Below are 22394 nucleotides of genomic sequence, written 5' to 3' on the forward strand. Positions count from 1 at the left end.
ATTTCCATCTCAAAGTCCTTAGCTTAATCAGAACTGCAAAGTTTCTTTTACCAGAGAGGAACATTCACAGGTTCTGGGGATTCGATGTGAACATTTTCTGTGAGCCATTATTCATCCTTTGACAGCTGTCATATGACTTAGCATTCCGCAATGTTATTCCAGGTATAGGAAAAAGACAAATTAGAAAGAAAATAAAGCATCAATTCTGCCTTAAGTATGACATGCATATTTCAAGCTCATAACCACATTCCAACCACGTGGGGAAAGACGATAACAATATATATTACCATTAAGCTCTGATTGCAGGGGAAACATCAAAAGAAAAGCACATGAGGCAATTACTGTTAGGCTATATTATGTTGTATAAAGCACAATATATTTAATAAACATTTCCAAAACAAGATATACATCAAAAATAGTTTGAAGTATGCTCTCAGGTTTCAAAAATGTCAATTAATATGATAAATATCACATTTACAGAACTTCACAAGTAAAATTACGGTATTGATTATAGCATATCCCTTTCTTGATCACCTGCAGAATGAAGCACTCTTCCTGTTCTTGCTTTGCAACTATACCCATTTGTTCATTAGCAAAGAAAAAGGGAAAATCATAGTCTTAAACGTCTGTTCTGATTTGCACTTTCTGGTGTATATTATTTATTTATTATGTTACTTACATTCCATTATGTCACTGATTATATTTCCCCTAACACGCACACGCACACGCACACACACACACATCTCTCTAAAAAGAAGCACAGGGAAGAAAAGAAAGGAAAAGAATAAAAAGAGAGAGACAGTGAAAATCACTAAAAAAGGAAATGAAGAAAGAAGAGAGGAAGGAAGGAAAGGGGAAGGAAAAGGGATAGGAAGAAGAGAGAAAAGAAAGGAGAGAAGAAAGAGTATGATAGATGAGCAAAAGTGAAGATTTACTTCTATTAATGCTAAAGGTAAGAACGGGGGGCGAAGTTGAAGTTACCGGAAGAAAACAATGATTCCATGTAAGAATTTTCTAACAATTAGAGATTTTCAAAAAGAAACAGGTAGTCTTATGAAGTGGTGTACTTTTTACAGCAACAGTTGAAGCAAGAAGTGGATAATCAGCAAACAAGTATATGCTGAGGGATTTTCTGCGTTGTTGAAAAAAATGTATGAAATGACTTACAAGGGAGACAAACCATAAGAGACTCTTAATCTCAGGAAATAAACTGAAGGTTGCTGGAGTGAAGGGGGGAGGATGGATGGGGTGGCTGGGTGATGGACACTGGGGAGGGTATGTGCTATGGTGAGCACTGTGAATTGTGTAAGACTGATGAATCACAGACCTGTACCCCTAAAACAAATAATACATTATATGTTAATAAAAAAATCAAAAAAAGAAAAATCTATTATACTTTTATTTTATAGTAACAATAAATAATCCAAAAACAAAATTAAAATATAAAAAAAATGACTTACAAGGTCTATCCTAGTGCTAAGATTCTACTATTTAACATTCACTGTTAAGATTTTCATTGTCACAAACACATGTGCGTAGGAGTGTGCTCTTGTTCTCCCTCTCTCTCTCTTTTTCACCTAACCACACACACAATTAAATCGTAATTAGGTGCAAAATAACTAACTAGAATAATTTACTATTCTTTCAGGTATTTCCGTATAAGCATTAAAAAATAACACCCATCCTAATGTGGATAAAATCTCCTTTGTTCACTAACTCCACCATGTACTTTTCTTATTTTGCCATGTAATTCTTGGTAAACTATTTGAGATTCAGAAAGTGTAGTAATCAAAAAGGTTTGTATTAAAACCATTTTCAAAAATGTGGTAATCTATTCAATAATCATTTATTTTGAAGGTCAAAGCTAAGATTTTGAAGGCTTAAGAAAGGATGTATATCAGAAATACAATTCTACTGAAAACTATACTGAATATACAATTCTGTACTCAGGAAACATTGCTTGAGCCTTCAAATCTTTCAGTTAGTCTCTGATCTGACAGACTCCAGAAGATATTATTTCCCTATTTATTTCTTTCTCTGACTTTTTAGAATCAGAAGTAAAAATCAATAGTTGCCCTCTATGTTCTAAAATTAGTTTTTCTCATGTGGAGGAATAAATGTGTTTTCCCTTTTAAGTTTGTTGGTACTACAGTGTTGTCACAATAGGCCAAATTCAGATGTAACATAAACTTGGGTTATTAATAAAACAAATTTTTTAAGTATATTCGAAACAAATTCTTGAGGTTTCATGTATTGAAGCTATATTTTAAAATAAAATTCCATACGGTGCTAGCCTTCTCAGAAAATAGAAAATGCAGCATTTGGGGTATATATTGACCTATAAATTGCCACATCCTCTCCTTTAACTCATTAACTGCTTAAAATGTGTGCCTGGCGTATATTGTGCAGCTCATTTCAAAAGCAATATATTAATAAACAGTATGGCTCAGGAAATTCAAATTATGTAAAGCACTTTTCTCTGTAAAATAATTTAACAAAATCAAAAATGTGGGCATAAAGTGTGAAAATTCTAACAGGATAATATTGGAAACTTCAACATTAGAGGAATGATCTGATAAAGCATATACATGATTGAATATTTTATCCATCAAAGTAATAATTATGGAGACAATATCAAAATATGGAATAGGATTTCAAATATATGGTTAAAAAACAGAATTATCTAAAATTATGTATATTTTACAACTATGTAAAATATGGATATTTACATATGAAAGGGATGTGCAAAAGTGAAAAGATTTTAGAGTTTATATAGTTCTTTGACCCCGAAGTCCAAGTGAAGAATCTATAACTAGATTAGTTAGAGAATGGTGTAGTTAGTAGTACTTCTCAGGGTAGTTAGCGAATGGATTTTCCTTATTTCTGTTTTATGGAGGAAGACTCATAAAATCTGTACCTTTACTTTTAATTAACCAGTAGAGAATTAGAAATAGAAAAGATAGTACCTATATGTTAATCAATAGTCATTCTAATATGCTGCCATAATTGAATTTATTATCAGTTTTGCACGGATTATACTATTAGATCTTGAGTGCTAAATAATTATGTGGCAAAATGTAGTATACTGGTAATATTATTGTTTTATGACATTGAACATTAAACTGAAAATTAACCATAAGATTGTATAAATGAAAAGGACGTTTTCAAAAATTGCAATGAATTGATATATTTGAGGCAACTTCTAATTTGTATGATTGACCTTAAAAGTTACAATTTTTTCATAAACTCCATTTCATATATTATTGTACTATAATTCAAAAACATTAATGCAGTTTCCAACAGGGATAAATTTATTAATGGTAGTTTCTTAGTAGTGAATATGACTTAATTTAGTGAATCATCTAAGCATTTTTCATATTTACCATGCTACCTATTTCGTTTTAGCTTACAGAACAAACTCTTTTATCTTTTAGCAACTTCTGTAATTATCACTCATTTTTAGGAATATGTTTTAGTACAACAATAATACTTTCATTGAACAGCTAGAAAGAGTTTTAAATATAATTTCTAAAGTACGTATTTCCTTAGGAGAACCAAACTGTCATTCTCATAAATTTAAGAAATACTTTATCCCCACGATATAAAGGGAACATTTAGAAATAAAATACCAAACTTAATACCTGAGTCTTTCTTAGAAATTTAAAATTTATGTATTATAATCATAGAGAATCAGTTTTTTCAAATTCTATTCTCACCTGCAATTGGTTTATTTGAATAGATTTCTGGAAATGAGTTGGAAAGACATTATGAGTTCATAATGATAATTCTAATTTGAGTTTATCATTACAGAGTTTTTACATACCTCCATTGATTTGATATCTATATCCTCATTTCCCATAGAAAAAACAAACTGACCTAGTCCTCAGTAACACCAAAATAATTACTCATTTGCTTTAACCCTCAACATGCACATTCAGAATTACTATATTAATATAACCAACAACAGTGTCATTACTAAAAACAGTTTAATAATTTTTACAGGTTGTTTTTTTCATCCTTAAAATTATCTCATTAGGATGTATGCTAAGTTACTATGTTTTAGAGTTTTAAGTAGTTACTCTTGGAGGCTGTGCCTCAATACACAGGTTTCTTTCGTTTTTCTTTGCTTTTTTTTGATATTACTTTTTTAAGGGCTAATTTGTTTTCTAAACATTTAACTATTTACAGGGTTCCAAAGTAAATTTCAAGGGAAGGCAAATTCTGAGACTTCTATCTTCCAACTTTATAGTGTCCATCCTATTGTCTCCCACCCCTGAGGGTATCCATTGTTATCATTTTTTCTATTCTTGGGTTTATCCTTATATTGTTTTTTATACATTCTTCCCACCTTATTTTTTTCACTTAAAAATATATCCTGAAAAAACTCCATTATAGTTTTTATAGATAGCCATAATTTTCTGGTGGATGTAGTGTAGTTTTTCAACTAGTCCCTTTTTGACAAACAGTTAAATTGTTTCCAATCTTTACAAATAAATCTCAGTGAGTAGTCTTGTAAATATGTCACTTTGTGTTTGTTCAGTGTATCTTTGGGATAGATTTCAAAAAGCCCAAGTGTAAATGAACATATAATTTGCCTTAAATTGTCGAATTTCCTTTCATGAAAGTTGTACTATTTTGCATTCCTACCGACAATGTATTAAAGTGCTTTTCCCTATAGCCTAGTCAGCAGAGCCTGCTGTCAGATTTTTGGATTTTTGCCAATCTGATTGGTAAAAAATGGTATCTCAGTATATTTCATTTATATTTCTCTTTTTATGAATGAATTTTAACTTCTATGTAAAAACCTGTTGTATTTAAAAATTAGCAATACTTTAAAATGAGGGGGATTTTGTTAGAGAGAAGAATCTATGATATATACATTCTAGGGAAATTTTGGAAGTCTAATGCAAGATTGGTAGGATTAGGTTGTTAAAACAATGTTATATAGGGGAAAAAAGACATGATGCTGAAAATGAACTTCAGAAGTTAGATATTTCAATTTTATTCAAATGTCACAGAAACCATGTAAAAGAAATAATTCTCATGTTGATATGTAATAATTTATAGTTAAGAAGTTTGTGGTTTAAACTTTTATAAAGTACTAAGACTTTATAAAGTACTAAGTCTTGAGGAGAAAGAAAAGCCTATAAATGATCTTGTGTAATTGCAGAGTATTTTTCTATAGCAGACTTAGATTTGATAAAATATAAGAGCCAAGTGTATTGTACTTCATGTCATAACCTAAAACCAAAGCCAGTTTAAAGGAAAATGTCCTCCACTAACAAAGACTAAGATGATGAGTTCTGGCTCTCATTCTTGGACTATTTGAGTTTTTCCTATGTGCCCTAGTAATGTTTCTAAATATATTTTAATACTTTATTTGGATTAAATAGAGTAGATCCTAAGGCTTTCTTATTAATCTGATATCAACAATTGCTATCATCTTCAACAAGAATTATATTTTCCTTGGAAGACAAAATATTAAAGAAAGGATTCTGGAGAATGATTCCTGACAATTAATTCTTAGTTATTTTCTTTCCTTTCAGCACCTTCCCTGATAGGTGTGGTAAGGAAGGACTGGGCATCCCAAAATAGCATTGCCCTATCATGGCAAGCACCTGCTTTTTCCAATGGAGCCATTCTGGACTACGAGATCAAGTACTATGAGAAAGTAGGTCTTATTTGGAGCTTCCTAAAAAACTACATATACATATATATGTATATATGTATATATTGAGCATGTTGTTATATTATTTTACTTTAAAACCTGTTCTTTGACCTAACGTCATACCTACTATTTCTTTTAAAACTCTCTAATTTACTATTATGCTTATACTTTCTTAATTAATTTGTATTGTTTTATGTCAGATTATAAAGTAGAAGACACAAGATGTCCATTTCTGTCATGACTTACTATAAGAATTTTTCCAATATAGTAAGAGGCAGTAACTCCTTTAGTTTACAGTTTAGTTGACATAACATTGTTTCTACAACAACTCAGAAGACATGGTAAAATGGAATTGCTATAACCTAAAGAGAGAGTTTGTGTAGCCCATAGTTTTTGCCAATGAGTTTAAAGTTAACAGTTCACTATAATTTGGAAAGGATGATTTAAGGGATAAATGGAAATAGCTGGTGGTTTAAAATTTTTCTTTACATTTAGGTCAGCTGTTTTACTTTTTTAAGAAGCTAGCAAGATATATCTGGTTAATAAATCAACTTAATCTTAATTTTCATTTTTATTATTTTAAAATTGTTCTCAACTACTATATTTTTCCCAAATTATATACTTCCTTATCTTTATTGTATCCACATTCTTCTTTATGTTTTTTCCCCTTATTCCTCACTATTATGATATTGTGCCTGTAGACATTTTCACAGACCACATAACAATTCTGGTATGTCTCATTGTGCTGCTGCTGCTCTGGAATATTGATAAAGGGAACATTAAATTTAAAAAAATAAAGTAAAAATCATACACAATTTCTAGTTGTATAATACAGTAAGAAGGAACTTCTTGCATTTCTGTAACTGACTAGAAGCAAAGGAACATCACAAATAAATTTTTATTTCCTCTGAAGAAATACAACACAAGAACAGAAATGGAAGTCTATCTTTTTCTATTCTATTGCTTCTGAGCAAATATAAGTTTGAAAAAGGAGAGGTAACTCAGTAGCCTGCCTGTATCCATTTTTGACACTCTAGTAATTTCAGCATTATGTAATCAATGAAAACTGTCATTATGAACCAACAGGAATAACTTCATAGTCTAAGAAAGGGGAAATTGACTGAGTTTTAATTGGATTACAGATTCTGCACATTAGCCAGGCCAGCATGTGCCAGAAATCTTGTTGAGCTATCCTTTCAAATGTTACAACCTCTACCATGCTGTCACAAAATACACATATTTTCTGTCTACTCGTTTAGATAGATCTTTAGGTATGCAAAAATTCTCATTATTTAAAAAAGCAATGGGCACATATATAAGCAACTTTTCAGAATGAGAATACTCCTCCATGTTTTATGAAGGCTGTATTTTGTACACAAAATCATTCTCATTTTATAGTCATTTATACTTCATATGTTTGAAGATGAAGATAACTTGCAATATTTCCAATTAAGGACAAATCATACAGATTCTGTAAAAAGGGAACCATATTCATCCAATCAAAATTTTAGAAATCAATAATATCCTGAAAGATGGTAAATGACATAATTTCCATGTTTTAATGATAGAATAGGTAATGTTATGAAGGAGTCTATTTTGTAAGAAAATAGCAATTTTGCTAATGGAGTTACTACACATGTAGTAAACCTGGAGTTGGAAGCCAAGGATGCCTATTTCATGTTCTGATTGTGACTCTCATTATGCCTGTGGCCAAGAAAACTCAATTAATCTCCCTATGTTTCGCACTTCACATTTACAAAAGGGAAATGAAGGTATCAACTCTTCAAGTGGGTTGTAAAGATTAATTTTATAAACAGACGTAAAGATGAAAAGCACACTGAATCAGTATTAGAAATCATTTAATTTAAGAAAGAATTAAGGAAATATTTGGCATATAGCATGGAACCAGTATACAACAGCATGGGAATTGTATACAAATTAAATAAAAATCATTCTTTCCATACATGAATACATAACGTATAGGCAACTAATCAACGATGTTAGAATGTCAAACCTTTCAGAGCGAGCATAAAATGATTGATAGGATTAAAACTGTTTCCAACTATGGCTTCATACCGTAACTGTTCATTTTACCTATAGGCATCTATAACATGATTTCTGCTTTCAAGAAAATATTTTTATAAAATTTATAACTAACACCTTACGATAGAACTCTTAAAGTGCTAATTTCCTTCTTTATTAGGAACCTAAATACTGTTCAGTAGGAAAAGCAAGATACGAAGAAATATATGTACAAATATATGATCATAATTTCAGAATGCAAATACCCCACTCTATATGTATATGTATATATGATTATATAAATATAGAGAAATATGGAATGGAACAGAGGGTACACCATGCTGTCTCCATTGTTGCTTGTTGAGTGGGAGTGGGATGGGGGACTGAAGTACATGGATGGAGGCAAGGAAGAGAGAGGGAAGTAGCAAGCATAGATAAATATGGATGGATGGATGAATGGATGGATCCAAAATAGCTTTGCTTTTTGTCTTCTGTCTAGTTGCCCATAAGCAAACCCTCAGACAGGATTTTGTAAGCAAGTGATTAATTAAGAAAGCTCCTAGGAAAACCGATAGAGAATGGGGAAGCAAGACTTTGAAGAAAATGCCAGTCAAACTCAGAGTGACCAACGGAGCTCTGGAGTATAAATTACATCTCAGAATTCATCCTATGGAGATCAAGAAGCTGAGCTACCATACTCTGGCTCCAGGCAATCATTGGCCACAAGTCCTAATGAGGTGTACAGAAAAAAAAAAAAAATCAGCAGCACTTCTGGTTCTCTGCAGTGGCTTTAGTAACCCACGTTTAGGTCTATAAAGAAGGTGCCAGATACAAGACTTTACGGTAAAAAAAAACAAACGCTGCGGGGGGGCTGGGTAGGAGCAGGAGCAGATAAAGGTGATCCAAGGGGGTCTGGTGGTGCACCATTAACTAAGGTACTTCCGTGCTCAGGGAACTGTGAAAGAATTTTAAGCCTAGGCTCATTATAATATTCATGTTCTCTTCAGTCTTTAATATTGGTGCCTCAGTCTTCAATTTATGGCATTTTATACCTTCCATTTCCTTTTAATCAAAGTTAGTCTGTATTGCTAACTCATAATTAGTCCACAAATGATCAATATTTACACCATTCTTTCAGGAATTCATGCTGTTTTATTATGTTCTCCTTAAAGCATTATTCTGTAAATCAGGAAAGAAGTTAAGCTGCTTAGAATGTGAAGTGTCTACAAATATCTGAGGTCAAACAACATACTGTTGTTAGCAGTGACCTTTTCTCAGGGAATGTGTAGTATTAGAAAAAGGCCCTGCCCTGGGTGTTCAAAAACTCAATTTTGGCTCAGATCTTAATTTTCTTAGTCCTGTTTCTTCATCTGTAAAAAAAAAAAAAAAAAGTCTAGTAAGATAATCTCTGGTTCTAGCTGTTTTGAAATTACATCCATACAGTTTATAGATATGTTATCCCATAACTCAAACAACTATGGTTTTTCATTTATGTCTACTGAAATCAAATGCACACATACACACATATTTAAAAAACACCACAGTATTCTTCACATTATAATTATATATAAAAAATTAAGACCCTATGTTGTCTTCTGTCTGTGTGTGATGAGAAGGGTATGGAGAAGAAAACATATTGCTTATTGATTATAACTAATTAGATATTGTCTGTTCAGTTAATTATACGCCCCCAATTCTTAGTTACTTGTTTCATACTCAAAAAGTGTTTCATTTTTTTACACTCAAGTGAATAAACTTTGAACATGAAAAGGCACTTAAAATAATGAAGAAAGTTAGGTATGATACCAAAAAAATCCTCTTTCATATTTACTTACTAACAAAGTAAAGCCTACTCATGAGGGAACTGTTAAAAAAAAAAAAAAGACAAATTAGGTGATACAAACACTCTTTATTTAACACTTCAGGAAGGGGACAGTCTTAGAGAACTGCAAAATGGGGCAGAAGGCAGGAAACTTTTATAGGTTAAAGACTAAGAACAAAGAAGAGAAAAAATGAAAATATCTGATTGGCTGAGGCCACATATTTAATCTTATTTGGGGTGAGAAGGAAAGAGGAAAGAAGTATAGAGTTGGCTTGGCATTTGGAGACTGGCTAACTGGATATACTGCGTTTTTGATCAAACAGAATTTATTGGGATACAAAAATCGTATTCAGTTTACTGATGTGGCACCCCAGGTAGGAGCAACTTCATCTTGGGCCTAGAAAGTTATTTTAGCAAAATTAAAACATTATAGGGGCACCTGGGTGGCTCAGTCATTAAGCATCTGCCTTCAGCTCAGGTCATGATCCCAGGGTCCTGGAATGGAGCCCCGCATCGGGCTCCCTGCTCGGCAGGAAGCCTGCTTCTCCCTCTCCCACTCCCCCTGCTTGTGTTCCTTCTCTCGCTGTGTCTCTCTCTGTCAAATAATAAATAAAATCTTTAAAAAAAAAACTAAAACATTATCTGCTTCCCCCCTGTATCTCCAGCTATAAAATTTGCAAACCCTGTTGCAGTCACAAAATATCAAAAATTCCATTGAATATCAAACATGCCCTTTCCTTATTTCTACTCTTCCCTCTCTCTTTACTCTTTTTGTTCTCATTCTTGATTTTTCCTCTCCTTTTGTCCTCTGCCCAAGGCACTTTTCTTTCTCCTGCTTATTTGTTTTTTTATTATATTTATCAAAGTTAGTCTTTTTCTTTTAAAGATTTACTTGAGAGAGAGAACACAAGCAGGAGGGGCAGACAGCAGACTCTGTGCTGAGCCCGACACGGGGTTTGATCTTATGACCCTGAGATCAGAACCTGAGCCAAAACCAAGAGTCAGATGCTTAGCCAACTGCACCATCTAGGCACCCCTCAAAGTTAGTCTTGATTAGAGTCATTTATGTGTATATCTGACTCTCTCACTAGTTTGTGAGCCCCTGAAGAAAGGAGACCATTTCTTGTTTGTCGTTGTCACCCAATGCTCAGTCAGTGCCTAACACTGAAACACTGTTTGCTTTCAGTCATATTCTAAATAAATTAGTAAAAATCTTCTCCTTCTTCGGAACTCATTCGTAGGAAATTGAGAAAAGTCACCCAGCCACTGTGAAATTACCCCAGCAATTGAAAAAAACAAAAACAAAAAAAAACAGAGAAAGAACACCAGAACTTTGTTCATAAAAAAGACGCATACACATGTGTCAATCAGCTAAAAGGATGTTCTGTTAATAAGTAGAATGTAAGTCCAGGAGGGAAGGGATTTCCTCTCTACTTTCAGATCCGCAGCACCCAGAAAGGCACACAGTTAATAATTCACAGACAACGATAGTTGGCTAGTTACATGCTAGGTACTTTTTTTTTTTTAAGATTTTATTTATTTATTTGACAGAGAGAGACAGCGAGAGCAGGAACACAAGCAGGGGGAGTGGGAGAGGGAGAAGCAGGCTTCCCGCTGAGCAGGGAGCCCGATGTGGGGACTCGATCCCGGGACCCTGGGATCATGACCTGAGCCGAAGGCAGATGCTTAACGCCTGAGCCACCCAGGCGCCCTACATGCTAGGTACTTTTAAAAGTGTTTTTCATGGATCAAATAATTCAATCCTAATAACAACACTTTGAGATAAATACTATCCCTCTTCCCATTTTACAGATGAGGGAACTAAAGCACAACAAAGGTATGTAACTTCATCAAAATCACAGGGCCAGTAAGTGGTTGTTAATTCTGGCCTTGGTATTTGCATCACAATTGGATGTCTCAGTCAGTGCTTTCTGCTGAGGCTGATTTTCTGGGTTCCCTGAGGCCAAACATTTCATTACTCTCCAATGCCCATTTTGCATCTGTAAAATGGCAACAATAAAACATACCTATTTCATCAGGGTGCTGTACAACTCCACTAATTACCAACTGGTATCTCATTTTGCAAATATGAATCCCACATAACAGTTCCTTATTCTTATATCCAGTATTTAAAGACACTCTGACTGGTAAAGTCTTTTCCTTAAAAGTTCTCTTACTAATTTTTACCAGAGTCAGCAGTTTTTAGATTTTTGTTCAAGAGAGGTCATCATGAGAAAGGAAGCATTTCTTTTGTCTACATGGTCAATATTATCTATGTAAAATACTCAATTACTGTATTTGCCTTTGTTTCACCTAGTTTACCAATAAAGTACCTATTAGTTTTGTATAAAATTATATAATTTCACATCATGAGAACAGTGTATTGTTTAAAAAAAAAAGGTGAGGAGATTTGTAGGAAATTTTTAATTATGTGAAACATTTTCATCTCCCAGAGGTGATTTAAGGTAGCCGTTTTTGAGAGAAGGTTACATTCATGGTATCCTTTATGAAGTCGTATACTTCTCAATACCAAACTTATACAAGCCTCTTTCTTTCTCCCCTCCTCTCTTATTCTACTTTCTCAAGATAGTTTTCCCCCAGATAATAATTCAATAAATATTGTTCTTTTTTCCTAAAGATATATAATCAATAAATCTGCATCTTTATTTGATTAAAATTATATTAAGAAATTATTGAAGAAATAATCAACTGAAGAAAGAAAAAAATCTTCCTTCCTTTTTTAAAAAAATGCTCAATGTACATTCTTCATTTTCTTTTGTTGTATCTCCTTCACTTTGGTGTTTGCCCAAGGGAAGAAGAGAACTTTCTCTTCACTTCCATGAATGCTACTCTTACCTTCATCCACTCTTTAGGCACAGAAACATATCTCCTTTGTTCTTTGCACCCTCTTTCCCCTGCGGCCATCTCTAACTTGTATGTTTTTTTTAAGATTTTATTTATTTATTTGAGAGAGAGAGAGAGTGCAGAATGAGAGAGAAAAAGCACGAGCAGGGGGGAGGGGCAGAGGGAGAAGCAGACTCCCCATTGAGTGGAAAGCCGTAGGTGGGGCTTGATCCCAGAACGCTGGGATCAAGACCCGAGTGGAAGGCAGGTGCTTAACCTACTGAGCCACCCAGGTGCCTCCAACTGTACATTTTTCAATCTAAATGTAAACTTGCATGTAAACCTAAGTGTGGTTATTATACAGGAACTAAGGAAAGTGGGATTGAGGAGGGCATAAGGATCACCCGGAGCACACGAGCTTTTTGAAATGTGGACAATTATTCAGTTGACTAGAAGTGGGTTGGCAGCATGGATAAAGATTTACATCGGGAACAATTTCTCAGGCAAAGCTAGCCATGCTGTTCCTAGGACCAAGCTTTGAATTTAAGTCTTCAGAGGCCCTGATTCTCTGTTACCTCACTTTATCCAGTGTAGAGAGGGAAAATAATCACAACCTTTTAAACATACTCATGAACTTAAACACTCCACCATCTTTAACTGGCTAAGACCTCTATAGCTGTTATACAATGCATATGATATTAGAACCTAAATATTAGTTTGAAGCAAAATGCAGTAAATAAAGGACCAAGTCAGTTTCAGATATAATCGACGGCTTCTAATGAAAATCAGCAAGTTCCTGAGCTGTTAAATAAAGTTTTGTGTTTTTTTTTTCCCTTTTTCATAATCCTTATTTGCTGCGATGTCCACCACAGAGAAATTGGATATGAGCATTTGGTACTAATTAAAACAACGTTACCTGATAGAAAATGGACAACAAGGGAATTTACTGATACAAACACTCATTATGGAGATTTCATAGCCAATTTCCGTGTTGTGCAGCAAACACCACACTGCCTGGAAGCCTGTCTAGTTTAGTGAGCCCAGGGAGTCCCACGGTGCCTGGAGCAGAGATTCTCGTGATAGCAAGCCTGGGACTGGTGCCAGCACTGCATCAAAAGCAGCATCTGTATGGTTTTCACATATCAAAATAGAAAGAAATTTAAAAGATATTTACACTATTCCATCAAGCACAGAGTCTGTACGCACATGAAAATTACAAGTGTCTACTAACTATTCTAGCTTTTAATTCTCCCCATCTTCCTAAGAGTTATACTATCTTTATCTTTTGTTTGCTTTGAAAACTGGATTCATTTGAAATGATAGAAGCTAGGCTTAGTATGTGAAAGTTTTGGTACATCCAAAAAAAGGAAAAAATTAAGTGGGGAGAACTAAGTACTCTTAACTGTACTCCATTCAAAACTTTAGAATACACCTCAATATATGGACTGAAATGAAGGTTATAAACATAATGAGTCTCAAAAATGTATGTTCTGTTTCCAAGAACAGTAAAACAATACTCCCTCCATCATGCTCAAAGGGCCTGGGATTCTTTTGGCGAAATACACTCACCAGAAGTACAATCGCAGCCTGATGTTCTTTGTGCTACTAGGTAAGGCAACACGTTGATTAACCACTCTTCTGCCAACTTGCTGTGTTATATTTCAACCAGCTCTAAGTTCCACAACAATTTAATTCGATTTCACATCCTAAAGCCAGAGTCAGTTGCTTTGATATTCCTGGTCATCCTTTTCTTAAACTACTTCCTCATCACTCTCCTGAATTTCATGTCTTTCTTTTTTGATGAGGTTAGGGTAAACTAAGTTGTTTTCCAATTCTGAAATCCCATGATTACATAAGCTTATTATTTTTAGTGTGTCTTGCTTTGCTATGCAAGGTGATAGTAGATAATCAAATAAGAGTAATGAAAGAATGAGAGACTTAATGTTTCCAATGAAAACATGAAATATTTTAAAAATTACAGGAAAGTATGTAAAAACTTGAAGGATGAAAGAATCATCCAATCTCTTCAACAATATATACATCTATATATTTTACAATCAAGTTTTGAATTTCTAAGAGAAAAATATGACAATTCAAAAATGATTAATTACTCACATAAATTTCCACCTCCTCTTAAAAATTATTAAGAGGGAAGAAATAATGCAGTATAACATATGGCTTGGAGTAGATGTTATAGAACCCACCACAATATCAAATTATCAGAGGATCACAAATGTCTCTTTGAGTGGGCGGGGGAGAGGGGTAAGGTGGGGAAAGGAATGCTAGAAACAATTCTGGATAAAATATTTGGGCTGATGCCTACCAAAAATCAATGTAGTCTTAGAGCATGCAAAAATAGTATTTTTCTACTATATTTTCATTCCTTCAGAAAAGCCCTTCTGAGGAATAACAAGGACACAAATTCAAACTTCCTCTAAATTTCTGATCTAGTTTGGTGAAAATCAGACAAAAATCTCACTGACAAACACCAATTTTTCTAATGTAATGTCTCCTTGAGTTCATATTGCATTTAGCTTTCAAAGAACTAATCTTCCATTAGTGGTAAATGTAAATATAAAGTTGCTACTTTTGGAAGTTAAATATATAAGTCAGACATCTAACTTTCCATCCTACAATGATGGAAGATTAAATACTACTATATAATGCCTGTAGGTAAATCTTGCCAGATTTTCTAATATAAATTTCAAGCTAAGAGCTGCAATTATATTGTGTTATCTAACCCTTAGCAAGTTTTTCCTTGATCACTGGCCTTATTAAAATGTTGACTGAATCATATTCCCTGGAGGAATGTAAGATTTGCTTATTTTAAATGCAGTTAAAGAAATACAACCATATTTTAGCCTGTTCTTTAAACAATTACAGTGTGGGGCCAGAAGTACAAACATAATTACCAATTCATAAATTTACCCTTTCTCTTCTGATACTCTATTGCTACTCTCTTTCGTCCAGCACATAATAAGAAAATTTACACATTGAACATAGATGCATTTATTTCTTCTGAGGATTTTGAAACCTGTAATTATATGAAGGATCATGTGAAGTTATCTTGAGCTATTTCCCATAAAAGATGGGGTAGCAGTTTACAGAATGCATTGCTTGGCTCCGTTTTCCTTGAGGGATTTATTTAGGGAAGACTACTAGAGGAAATATGGACCATTCAGAGGGTAAGGCAGAATAGTAACTTTTCTTGGTAGCCAATCAGGAATTTGGGGGGCTTTCCTCTCAAAAATAGCTCACTTCAATAAATACTCTTGTGAAAGGTGTGTATGTGTTTTTAAACTGTGCATTTTTTAAAATTTCATTTTATTATGTTATGTTAATCACCATACATTACAGCATTAGTTTTCTTGTTTTTTTTAAATTTTATTATGTTAATCACTGTACATTACATCATTAGTTTTTTTTAATTTTTATTGTTATGTTAATCACCATATATTACATCATTAGTTTTTGATGTAGTGTTCCATGATTCATTGTTTGCGTGTAACACCCAGTGCTCCATTCAATCAGTATGTGCCCTTTTTAATACCCATCACCAGGCTGACCCATCCCCCACCCCCCTATAACCTGTGCATTTTTAAGCACCATTTTTATTAGGCTCTGTAGATTTCAAAATATTGTAATATTATAAAGAAAATTCAACCTTTTTATTAAAATTTTCCATAAGAAATACGTGAGTTGCTCTGTGCCTCTGCTGCCTGACTTGATTTGCAGATTTTTTACTGCCAGAGGGGAAGTCTAACATTCAAGATTTGTAGTGTATCCACAGTTAGGAAACCAGCCCTTATTTACTGCAAGACCAACTTTTGATTTCCATCGGATAAATTAGAAAAATAAAAAGGAGTTGGAAGCTAAAATGTTTGCACATTTCTGATCCTTGAAACTAATTTTGCAATCTTGACTGAAGGTGAAGAACAAAGTCTTGGAGTTAATAACTAAATTGGATTATGAAAAAAAAATACTAACATTTACTGAATATACTACCTGGACTAACTCATTTCAAGACATGTTAATTAGCTGCTAGCTAATGAGAGGCACTTACCTACTTCATGAGTACAGCTTAGATTTTAGCCTCCAACTGGCCACTTAGTAAGAAACTGTAATAAAAATATACTTAGCTATTGATAAAACATTAAAAGTGACTAAACTATTGTTTATTTCATTTTTCTTCTATTCCTTATTTAATTTTTGGTGTCTCTTTAGTCAGTTCATCCTGATACTTGTGAAATAAAATATTTGACCCATAAGAACAAAAGTGTACTATAATTTAAAATCATAAAGCAATTGAAATGAAACTGAATGGGGTAGTTCTATCAATTCTGCCTCTAACTAGTTGCAGACCTTGTACAAGCCCTTAAACTTCTCAATTTCCCTCAGCCAAATTGAAAATGGCTTTATGATATTCTTTTAAAACTCCCTTTCAGCTCCTTGACAATCAAAGGAAGTAATACTCTAATCATAGTGGATTTTGACAGACCTGTGCTAGAATTCAGGTTTTGACACTAATTAACTATATGACCATAGCAATTATTATTTCCATGAACTTGAATTTCCTCATCTGTTGGAGAGAAATGATAACAACCAAATAAGCTATTATGAAGAACAGATTAAACAATACTTTTAAATATAAATATTTATATAAATATAAACTTGGAAAGAATAGGCATTCAATACATTTACCATTCTAAAATTGGTATTAGTTAAAATATTAGTACCAGTTTGGGTTTTCAATGGTTCCAGTCCCTGCACTAAGATCCTTTAAATTTTGTTACCCAAACAGAATGACATCTTATCCAACAGCACCAAAAGGATTATTCTGTTCTATAGATGATATGGTAATAAGCCAAACAGGTATAAAGACCATAGATATTACACTATGTAGTAAACTACAGAGCAGAACCAGTTCCCTACATTTAAAAAGTATCATCCACATTAATGTTAACCAGTTGATACTATCCCATAATATTATTGTATTGTCACTGAAGAAGTTTTAGTATAAGCGTATGATAACATTTTAATTTGGAAATCACAAAATCAATTTCTTAACATGTGAATTTGCATACTTCTTGAACTCTAAAACATTTGACATTAAATAAGAAACATAAATTTTTCTCTTACAAATTAGATATAAATGTATAGTAGTATGGCCGGAAACATAGAAAAATAGTTGTATTATGATTATGCTTTCTAAATATATATTAAATATGTTGATGACAACTTAGGCTATATTTTGATACAGGGTTCTTGCTCTTCTGTTTAAGACAAGTTTTTTATATATGAGAACAATCCTTTAAACATGATATTCTACTTATTTTGACAGATCTTATTATTTCATTACTATCTAGTTGGGGTAAATCACTCCAATGTGTCCGCCTTTTCATGTCTTCCCTCATGGTTCTCATTTCTTCTTTGTCTTTCTTCTTACTCTGTAAAGACCAAAGTAGGTTATGCAGAGGATACGTGGCAACCAAACATTCTCTTTCCCTCATCTACCATCCTTGTAATAACGTCTTCTCTTTTTATTAATCATTTATGAAAATAGGTATATATCAAAAAGTAGGCAATATTATGGTAAATAAAGATTTCATTTGCAAAGGGATTTCCAAACTGAAAGCATAAAAATCCTCTTAGAATTACAGAATTTAAAAATATGAATGGTCGTTAGGGCAAATTTAATCTAACTCTGGCGTATATTAGCATGCTAGACCCAGAATAATTGTGGCTTCTGTGACATCCAAGACCACAATACAGGTATCCTGAATGCAAGGCCAGCTCTCTTCTAATATTCCATATTGTTTCAGAAAGCACCACCATTTGGAAAATGTTATTTAATAGGCTACCCTTATAGGAAAAGATACTGAACATTAACCTCATCTAAAGATCAACTGTATTAGTTTTCTGTTACTATATAACAAATTACCCAAATGCTTAGCAGCTTACAATAATGAATATGTATTATTCACAAAGTATCCAAGAATCAGAAATCCAGGAGTGGCTCAGCTGCATGGTTCTGGCTCAAGATCTTCCATGGGGTTGAAGTCAAGCTATTTTGGGCTGCAGTCAGCTGAAACAGAGGCTAGGGAAACTTTTCTCAAGCTCATTCATGTGAGAGGAAACTTCAGCTGCTCATCAGGTGGGCTTGATCACATGTAAAAAAAAGGCAATATCTTTTATAATCTAATTTTAGCAGTTACTATCTCCTCTGTCATATTCTATTGGTCATACAGACCAACCCTGGTAAAATATGGAAGGGAACTGCATAATGGTATAAACACTAGAAGAGGGGATTGTTAGGGTGAATCTTAGAAGTGGGCCACTGTATCGGTCTTCTCGGAAGGATCTGTGGTGCTTTAATTTGGCTTCAACAGAAAATTGTGAAGAAATGCAATGTAACTACTCTGAAACACCATGTCTTTGAAGGGGGGGAATCGGAGGGGGAAACAAACCATGAGAGACTGTGGACTCTGAGAAACAAACAGAGGGTTCTAGAGGGGAGAGGGGTGGGGGGATGGGTTAGCCTGGTGATGGGTATTAAAGAGGGCATGTATTGAATGGAGCACTGGGTGTTATATGCAAACAATGAATCACGGAACACTACATCAAAACCTAATGATGTAATGTATGGTGATTAACATAACATAATAAAATAAAATAAAATAAAAAGAACAACCATGAAAATTATGAAAAAGATTAACAAGGTAATTAATTAATTAATTAATTAATAAAAACATACTCTAGATAGTTCAATGATATGGCCATTTCATTTTTAAAAATTTTCTTAGAAGATTATACTATGCTGTCCAAAATTGAACATATAAAAGCCCAACTTCATACATATAACAGATCTCTTTTTTTCAAATAACTCAGTTATGTCATTTAAATATCCCACGTAGTTATTTTTCTATGTCTAAAATAAAAGTAAAACAAAAAACCTAACTACATTTCCAAGTAAATAAACCCATTCTTAATCCTCATGATGAGGCTTAAGCAGAAAAACTTATACCTTTGGCCTATCTTCAGCTATAATTAAGAATATATGGTGCTTTGACTCTTGCAAGACCTTAACAATTTCTGATAGTTCAAGTAGACCAGATCCCATGAAAGCACAATTCCCCTGGCCTTACAAAAGGATAAAGCTGCCCTTAGAAACAACAGAAGTTTTCTCTCACTATATAAATACTCCTGGATAGTAAAGATATACAGGAAAGTAGTTAATGTTGTTGTAAATAACTAAAAATTTAATTTGTGAAAGAGATCTCTAAACTTGATTTTATGAACCAACACCGTATCTTCTCAGGTCATTAAAAAAAAATTGAACTTTTTCCCAAATAAGTATTAATTAAAATATCAAAAAATACATCAAGTGCTGTGCCACATAGTTTTATAAAGAGCCATGGGAAGATTAATAGATCCACTCATAGTATGGAAAAAACTGGGCAAAAGAGCTGCATGAATATTGGTGTTTGTATGTGTGTGTGTACGTGTGTGTGTATGTGTGTTTGTGTAAATATAAAATTAAATCAAGAAAGGTCATTTCTCAAGAAATTTGTATCTAGATTTGTATTACCTGATATATTCAAATAAATATCTTAATAAAGGCAAGGCTTAAAACAGCATTTCTCTGCTTCAGCCAATCCTCTAAACTCATCTTTTCTAATTGTTAATCAGTACATCTCTTCACAAAGAAATTTTATTTGAGAAAATGCCTTACTTTCTTAATTTAGAAAGATACTTAACATCCTCAAGAAATGCATCAGACCTTTAAAATTTAGAAAAAAAATAATTACTACAAAAGTGCACAAAAACAGACACATAGATCAATGGAACAGAATTGAGAGCCCAGAAATGGACCCTCAACTCTATGGTCAACTTATTTTTGACAAAGCAGGAAAGAATGTCCAATGGCAAAAAGACAGTCTCTTCAACAAATGGTGTTGGGAAAATTGGACAGCCACATGCAGAAGAATGAAACTGGACCATTTCCTTACACCACACACAAAAATAGACTCCAAATGGTTGAAAGACCTAAACGTGAGACAGGAGTCCATCCAAATCCTAAGGGAGAACACAGGTAGCAACCTTTTTGACCTTAGCCGCAGCAACTTCTTCCTAGAAACATCGCCAAAGGCACGGGAAGCCAGGGCAAAAATGAACTATTGGGATTTCATCAAGATAAAAAGCTTCTGCACAGCAAAAGAAACAGTCCACAAAACCAAAAGACAACCGACAGAATGGGAGAAAATATTTGCAAATGACATATCAGATAAAGGGCTAGTATCCAAAATCTATAAAGAACTTATCAAACTCAACACCCAAAGAACAACTAATCCAATCAAGAAATGGGCAGAAGACATGAACAGACATTTCTCCAAAGAAGACATCCAAATGGCCAACAGGCACATGAAAAAGTGCTCAACATTGCTTGGCATCAGGGAAATCCAAATCAAAACCTCAATGAGATACCACCTCACACCCGTCAGAATGGCTAAAATTAACAAGTCACGGAACGACAGATGTTGGCGGGGATGTGGAGAAAGGGGAACCCTCCTACACTGTTGGTGGGAATGCAAGCTGGTGCAACCCCTCTGGAAAACAGTATGGAGGTTCCTCAAACAGTTGAAATTAGAGCCACCGTTCGATCCAGCAATTGCACTACTGGGTATTTACCACAAAGATACAAATGTAGGGACCCGAAGGGGTACGTGTACCCCAATGTTTATAGCAGCAATGTCCACCATAGCCAAACTGTGGAAAGAGCCAAGATGCCCATCGACAGATGAATGGATAAAGAAGATGTGGTATATATACACAATGGAATATTATGCAGCCATCAAAAGGAATGAGATCTTGCCATTTGCAACGACGTGGATGGAACTGGAGGGTGTTATGCTGAGTGAAATAAGTCAATCAGAGAAAGACATGTATCACATGACCTCACTGATATGAGGAATTCTTAATCTCAGGAAAGAAACTGAGTGTTACTGGAGTGGTTGGGGGTGGGAGGGATGGGGTGGCTGGGTGATAAATATTGGGGAGGGTATGTGCTACGGTGAGCGCTGTGAATTGTGCAAGACTGTTGAATCACAGATCTGTACTTCTGAAACAAATAACGCAACATATTTTAAGAAAAAAGAAAAAGAAGAAGATAACAGGAGAGGAAGAAAAGGGGAGTATGTCAGAGGGGGAGACGAACCATGAGAGATGATGGACTCTGAAAAACAAACTGAGGGTTCTAGAGGGGAGGGGGGTAGGGGGATGGGTTAGCCTGGTGATGGGTATTGAGGAGGGCACGTTCTGCATGGAGCACTGGGTGTTATGAACAAACAATGAATCATGGAACACTGCACCAAAAACTAATGATGTAATATATGGTGATTAACATAACAATAAAAAAAAAGTGCTCTGGGAGTTAAACTATTACAGCAAAACTCTTTTAGCTTATTCCCGCATAGTAAGCAATGTGTAGTAAGCTGCTTCATTTCCCGGCTCTGCTATTATTATCCTGATTCCTCAGGGGAAAGCTTAAGTGTCTTAGATTCTCAAATGTGAGGGAAAAAAACCTAAGTCTGTTATCTGCTTCAAATAAGTAGAAATAATTATGAGGCTTCTCTGACCAGATATAATTTTTTCCTTGGAGAATAAAGCAAGGCCCCTTGCAACAGCCATTATTAATGACACTGATATAATTACTATTTGAAAAAAGGAAATCTGCCCAGAAAAATCAATTATAAACCACCAAAAGTTCCTTGGACTTTTCAGAGAGGTTCTCTGCTTATTGTCCCTCATGACCTCTCCATTAAGAGAATGGTTGGCTCTACTCCTAATGGTTGCCTTCAATTATTTACAGGGGATTTCTAAGCTTTGGTATTTCATATTAAAATGGTCTGGAGAGCATTTCCTGATTGTCTTTCTTGCAGAACAGAAGAGTCACTCTGGGGAAAGCAGTAATCCAGGTGGCTTTGCTCTAAAAAAGGTGACTCAGAACCCTCTCCAATTAGCACTGCTTGTCGTACAAAC

General features: G+C 34.1%; 1 protein-coding gene across 3 annotated transcripts in view; it reads left to right on the forward strand.

The window, feature by feature from the left end:
• EPHA6 (EPH receptor A6) overlaps positions 1–22394 on the forward strand; it is an 819528-nt gene that overhangs the window by 502268 nt on the left and 294866 nt on the right. For 2 of the 3 annotated variants that reach the window (XM_088025358.1, XM_028119182.1), the window contains exon 6: positions 5547–5671. In XM_088025358.1, the coding sequence (XP_087881484.1) occupies positions 5547–5671 (125 nt within the window). Of the gene's footprint in view, positions 1–5546; positions 5672–9835; positions 9887–22394 lie in introns of all 3 variants that reach the window. The other variant, XM_088025312.1, reaches the window with a different exon arrangement.

Source organism: Eumetopias jubatus, unplaced genomic scaffold (assembly GCF_037043125.1).
Source record: "Eumetopias jubatus isolate StellerSeaLion01/CBP00866 unplaced genomic scaffold, mEumJub1_p1.0 scaffold_1, whole genome shotgun sequence".
Classification (NCBI taxonomy): Eukaryota; Metazoa; Chordata; class Mammalia; order Carnivora; family Otariidae; genus Eumetopias; species Eumetopias jubatus.